This window comes from Crocodylus porosus, unplaced genomic scaffold (genome assembly GCF_001723895.1).
Source record: "Crocodylus porosus isolate Cpor-Errol unplaced genomic scaffold, CroPor_comp1, whole genome shotgun sequence".
NCBI classification, from domain to species: domain Eukaryota; kingdom Metazoa; phylum Chordata; order Crocodylia; family Crocodylidae; genus Crocodylus; species Crocodylus porosus.
In genome coordinates, this window is record NW_017728910.1 from 25,490,191 (window position 1) to 25,496,672 (window position 6,482).

At 51.5% G+C, this 6,482-nt stretch overlaps 1 protein-coding gene across 2 annotated transcripts in view; it reads left to right on the plus strand.

The window, feature by feature from the left end:
- LPP (LIM domain containing preferred translocation partner in lipoma) overlaps positions 1–6,482 on the plus strand; it is a 316,153-nt gene that overhangs the window by 101,766 nt on the left and 207,905 nt on the right. For both annotated transcript variants that reach the window (XM_019532903.1, XM_019532904.1), the window contains one exon: positions 2,501–2,613. In XM_019532903.1, coding sequence (XP_019388448.1) covers positions 2,501–2,613 — 113 coding nt within the window. The remainder of the gene's footprint in view (positions 1–2,500; positions 2,614–6,482) is intronic.

Below are 6,482 nucleotides of genomic sequence, written 5' to 3' on the forward strand. Positions count from 1 at the left end.
GTGCACCCAAGCACGGCGGTTCTGTGGAAATTCAAGTGCTGCGTGAAATCGGGTTGATTTTTTCTTTCCAATTGAAACGCCGTTTGAAAGAGGCGGAAGGGGAAAAAAAAAAAAAGTTTTTACGCTGTTGAAACATCCCGTCCCTTTTGGCTTTTGCAGAGAGCTCAAAGGTTGAGGGTTTTGCGCTGAAACAGTGCTCGGTTTCCATTGCTTTATTATGCCCCTTAACAGCATGGCTCTGAATAAGAAGTCCAGATCCAAGCGTGGCTGTAAATGTCTCTGTGCAGCTTTTGTTATAAAAGGGCTGATTCCTGCACATGGTTACTGATGCCTTTATAGCATTATTGCATATACGCAGACTTTGCAACTTTGGGGGGAAACCCTGCACACTCAGGATACCAGATCAAAGGGGCCGGCTGCCGAATCGGGCTGACCCTGCATCTGGCCACAGCTCTGAGCACTTGCATCATTTGACATCTCGCACAATGGGGCCCTGGATCCTCTCATGGGTGATGTGGCCTCATCCCATCTGTCCTGGAAAAGTGGGTCCTGGCTTGTTCCTTTGAGTTATGAAAGCATCAGTGCCGAGGCTCCAGAGTGAGCCGGCTGGTTTTGATGCCAGCCGGTTGCCCCTAATGCCTCTTGAGCCCCTGGGCAAGGTGGATTAGCGCAAAAGAGGCTAACAGAAGAGCTGCCGGGCTCTGCACTTGCCTGTTACAGCACCGCGTGGAGGGGGACAGTAGCTCAGGCCGTCTTGTTTAAAATATCAATACCTCGTTGTAGTTTTATACCTTCACAAACCTAGATCCGGCTCTAGCTGCTTCGGGATGTAGTAATGCCAGCAGCACAGAGCTTAATAGGGGGAGAAGAAAAAGATCCTAAATCAGCCAGAATTGCAGAAAGCTGCCCCCCCACTCCTGCTGCCCCGCAGGCAGTCAGATTTGGTGCTGATGTTTCTCCACAGCAAACCTGTTTTTCCATTTTCGCTAGGGGTGGACTGCTGTACCTGGCTCTGCCTATGCCTGTGTCGCCCACGGGACGCTGGGAGAGTTTCTCTCCAAGCTAAGTGAGTGGCCTTGCTTTCTGCAGTGCCTCGAAAGCCCAGTTGTACAGAGCACGAGGAAGCCTTTTCCTAGAGCACCTCTCTGGGAGGATGGGAGGTGGGAAATGGGAGAGAAAATGAAAGAAACTCGATCAATCCTCCGAGCTCCTTATTTCATGCCGATTTGAAGACGGCTTTTACTGTGAATCGTGGTTTGTTCAGTGGGTTTTGCTTAGGGGCAGCAATATCAGCCTTCTCCTGTTGCGGTGAGCTTGCTGCAATAGGGAGGAGGTGGCATAGGGCTCCCTCAAGCTTCATCGTCAAAGAGAAAGGTCTCCCAGCTCCCAGCAAGTCATTGCTGCAGGAGGAATAGGGAGCCTGGCTGTTGCTCCCCTCCGGCAGCAGGCTCTGTGTCAGGGGATGGAGGTGCCTTTTGGGTCCTGGTAGCTGTCTGCCATCCCCGGCACGCTGCAAAGTGACATGCCATGCCCTGTATTTATGGGGTGCTGGTTGGGTTGTCCATGGTACCTACAAGGGCTTAAACAAACTGTGCCCATATGAATCCACAGCCCAGGGACCGTGAGCTTCCAGTTGGCTGGTCCTGCCTTCAGGCATCATTCAGGACCCTCTTCCTGATGCTTTGCGCAGCCCTGGACCTAGACTGCTCATTGCCATGAGTGCTTTTACTCTCTGAAGCAGGTCTAAAGTAAAACCTGCCTCTGGATTTCAAATTGCTCGCTCCTTCGCCCATGCTCCTTCATTGTGTGTGACGGTAATGATGCCTAGAGCTTGCATTTCTATAGCCCTGTTCTTCCAGGGACTCCAAGTGACTTCCAGGAATGAAGTAGTGCTGGTAGCTCTCTCCCCTCCTGCTTTGAAGGGAGTGAGCATGACCCTAGCAGAGGACTCGCAGTTCAGTGACTCACCCAAGGTTGTGCACTGAGTCAGTGGCAGTGGGGATACAGTTCATGCGTTCAGACTCCCCCCGGTCCCTGCTCCAGCCGTGAGCCCCAGTCCCTCCTGCCTGCACACTGCATCCTGCTTGCTCTTGTGCGCTGCACCCCGGGTGGTGGGGCTGTTCGAGCTGTTGGTGATCCTCTCAACCTGGGGTGCCTTCACATCCTTTCCAGGGTGCCGTGCAATGTTTAGAGCGCAAGCAGGATATGCATGACAAACCCAGAGATTTCAAATAGGAATCCATAGTGTTGAAGATACGTGGACCTTTTGTGGGCTTTCCGAGCCTTTGCAACAGAAGAAGAACTGCTCTAGTAATTTTTTGAAGTCAAAAAGCAAAATGAAGAGGGAACGTTTTCCAAGGGAGGGCTTGGAGTCTGTTGAGAGGGGTCTTGAGCCTAAAGACATTGAGAAACACTGTATGAGGATGAGTTGAAGGAAACAGAGAAGCTTCACGCCTCCATTTCTTTTGCCCTTTATAATCTGTTGATTTCCGTGTTGCAGGGGACTTCCTGCCGCCACCGCCACCTCCTATGGATGATCTTGGCAACTTCCCTCCATCGGCTGGTTCTTTCCCCCCTCCACCGCCTCTGGATGAGACCGCGTTCAATGTGCAGGTAAGGAGACCCAAGACAGTCCTGCTCCTGAAGAACTGATCTGGTAGTGATGGTCGTAATAAGTACATGAACCTGCCGGAGGTGGCAAAAATACTGTCCTTAGGGGTCGCCTAAAAAAGTGTAGCTTCGTTGTGTATGGGAAAACACTTTCTTTCCAAATGTACAGAGTGATGGAAGGATTTCGAAGGCCTTCCCCAGCTCCAAATGAAACCAAAAAGGCCTTTTCCACTGACTTCCCTGGCGGTGGGGTGTTGTTCTGGGAGTCTGTGGTTATAGCAGAGAGTGGTGATATGCATTTCCCCCAGTGAATTCGTTGAGATTAATGCCATTCAACAAAGCACCCATCTGAGACTTCATCTGCAATACTTTTTACTTGGTACCCATGTTCAAGAAAGATGAATTCCAGCTGGACCAGTTATAGGAAGGGGTGGTAAAATGATCTGTGCAATGGGAAGCTTGTCCCATGAGAAGAGCTTAGTTTATGTCATCTAGCAGAGCAAAGGCAAAGGAGATATGATTGCTGTCTGTACCTGTAGCGGGGGAATGGACTGCAGGGAGGAAAATGGGATGCTTAAGCTAAAGGCCAGTGTTGGTACCAGGATGCAAGAGCATAAATGAATCACAAGGGAAGTTAATGTGGACATTTTGAGAGAGGTGAGGTTCTGGGCCTGCCTGTCAGTGGCAAGAATGGGAGCAAAAAACCCTACGTGGCTCTAAAATAGATTAGCTTAAGGAACCGATGATGGGATGTGGTTGCTTGCGAGAGTGGCAGCAGGTCCATCTGTGCCCCTGGCATTGCCAAGCATGCTAGGATGGAGTGAGGTTGCAGTGGGCAGGGCATTAGATGAGACTACAGACACCTTGAGCAAGTCACTTCAGCGGTTGCATCCCTGCATGGGCTTATAGCGACTCCCCCTCTTGCAGGGATCTGGTGAGAATCAATGACTTCATTATTGCCGGGCTCTTGGATGCTGTACATAGAAATTAGCCTTGCATATGTACAGTGAATTCCTTATTGCCAGACTTTTGGATGCTGCACATAGAAAACTGCGGGCTGCGTGACTTCTAACCAGGGTCTGGAGGGGAGAGGGTACCAAACACCGTGCCTTACCTGCCCCTGAGATCACCAGGCAACGTGCCTAAGCACAAAGCCTGGCTGCTCTTAGCTTTGAGGAATTAAGTACCTCGTTAGCCACTGTAGTTCTCTCTCTCATCTTTCTGAGAAGGGGGGACCTTCAGGGAGGGAGAGTAAAGGGAAATTACCAGCGGGCGTCCAGCCAGCATAGCCAGACTCACGCTGCACAAGGTCACCGACGGTAAGCTCTGATTTTTAGGTTAAAAAAATCCCTCTTTGTCAGGAGTGGAGCCAGAGCAGAGGATGTGGGCTGCAGTCCATCTGTCTCTGTCGTGTCTGGGGACGAGCGGAGTGATGCTCTGCGAAATGCCAGTGAAGACGGTGCTGCTGACTTGAACGGAGCAGTTTGCTCTTGTTTTCTACCTGCGTGCTTTCTTCCCATGCTCAAGTCCAGGCAGCTGGCTGGGTCTTCTGGGTTGCTGCTGAAACAAGTCTGGTCACGTAGGCCCTGTCCGTGCTGCCTCTTCCCCGCTCGGGGTGTCGAAACCCCAGCGGTCGCACCCTTTCTCCCCGGCTTTACCCCCCAGGCCTGGGGTGGAGGCAAGGCATCTTTTTGCATCGGCTTTTAGGGTGGAGTGAAATTGGTGTGCAGTGGTGCAGTCTGCCGAGACAAATCCCGGGCACCAAATCCTAAAGCTCCCATATATAATTCCACTTCTTTTGCTCTGGGTTTGTGCTGATGTAACTGTAGGCAGCACCTGGTCCGAGACATCATTTAATCCACTTGTTCTTCCTCTCCTCCCTAAAGGAGCCCAGGCGCTGACAAAAGCCTGCGCTCATTCAGAAGCCTGAAGGATCTTGTGTTGCTAAATCGCCTCCTTATCTTGCAGCAGTAAACAAAGCCTGTTAAAAGCAAGGCACAAAGATGGAGATAAGGGCTGGCTACGGCAAGTAACAAATGGGAAAGAAATTGTAGGTTAAGACACTTGAGTATTTTTGGCAAATCCAGATCAAGGTTTCCAGGTTGGCGTAGAGGATGCAGCTCTGTTTGTGCTGCTGTTTGGCTCCTCCATGTGCATTTGGCCTTCGATACCAAAGAAATGTTCCCACTGTCTGCAACGCATCCCCGGGCATAGGTCTGATGTGGGATGTGGGTAGCTGCGCCCATGTCTGTGGGAATGGAGGCTCTAGCAGGGAAGGCGTCGGGCCGGGGAGCCAGTGATCCCTGTTATTTCTGCTATGTAGTTTCTGTGTCATCTTAGGCACATTGCTGAAGCTCTGTGCCTCAGTTTCCCCATCGGGAGCATGCACATGGTGTTGTTCCTTCCTGTTGAGATGGAGTAGGGGAGAGTGATGCCCACGAAGCAGCTCAGATCCTACAGTCCTGGGAGCGAGGACATAAACGGAGGTAACTGCGTGCTCACTATACAGTGAATGCTCTTAAAACATGCACTGGTATGAAGGGTTCGGCACACTCCAGTGACTTTCTCTGTCTCTCAAACACAAGATCCCAGTGAGTCTATCAGGATCATTCAATCAAGGGAGATTTTAAAGCTGCTGAATGTGGTTATAGATGAAGCATTATAACACAAACGGCAGGAGCCCGGACACGTTCAGCGGTCCCCTCTCGTGAGTTATTGATAACTGAATGGTTGCATCTGCTTCAGACTCCAAATCAAATATACGGCCGATGGAGGAGCAGTTTTAGTATCCAGCCCTAGCGCCGCTCTCATGCGCTTCAACCCTGCGTCTCGAGGCACTGTGCACAAGGGGCAAGTGCATCGGCGTTAGAAATGGGGAAACCGGGGGCGTGGAAAATGTTGGGTGCTCACCTTGGACAGGGAAACCACTTTGCTTTCTGATTCTCCTGCAGCGACACACAGAGCAGTTGTATTTGCAGCCGTGTAGGGAGCTGGGAAGTTTCGATCCGCTTGGCTGTGCTTTTCGACTCGCTGGCAGGGGGAAAAATAATGGAGAAGGAAGGGAAAAAGCCCAGTTTTGAAATTCGCCTTCCTTATAGAGCAGCCCGCAAGCCTGTTCCCAGACGGTGGGGAGGAAGAGGCTGTGGTGTGTTTGACAAACCAAGCTGTGAGCAAAGAGCCTCTTGCCACGCTGGCTTGCACTCGGCTTAAGGGAAGAAACCAAAAATCCCGGCCAGGAAGAAAAATGAAATTGCTGTTTTCCAAAGGGAAATGGCCAGCTCTGGGCGGAGAGGGAACTAACTGGCTGGGGAGTTTTGAAGCAGGACTTGTATGCAACTTGCTGTATTTTTCTTCCCCTTCTGCAACCCTATGGATCCTCTCTCCAGCCTGGAGGTATTTCCTTGGTGCAGACGGGTGCAGTGGTGCGCCGTGGAGGAAGACAAGGAAGGCCTCATCATCGGGGTCTTCTCGGCTGCTCCAGCCTTGTGTTGGCCCCTCATTGTGCTCCTTTCCCACCCGCTGCTGGTTGAGACGTCGTCTTTCTAGACTTCAGCAAGGCCTATGACACCGTCTCCCACCCCATCCTCATTAAAAAACTAGGCGCCTGTGGCACTGATGCCTACACAGTCAGATGGGCTGCAGGTTGGCTGAGGGGTCGCGCTCAGAGGGTGGTGGTGAACGGGTCATATTCCACCTGGGGGGAAGTGGGCAGCGGGGTCCCCCAGGGCTCGGTCCTTGGGCCCGCGCCGTTCAATCTCTTCATCAGCGATTTGGATGACTTGATGAAAAGCAGCCTGTTTAAATTCGCTGATGATACTAAAATTTGGGGTGAGGTGGGCACACTAGTAGGGAGGGAAAGACTGCAGCAAGAC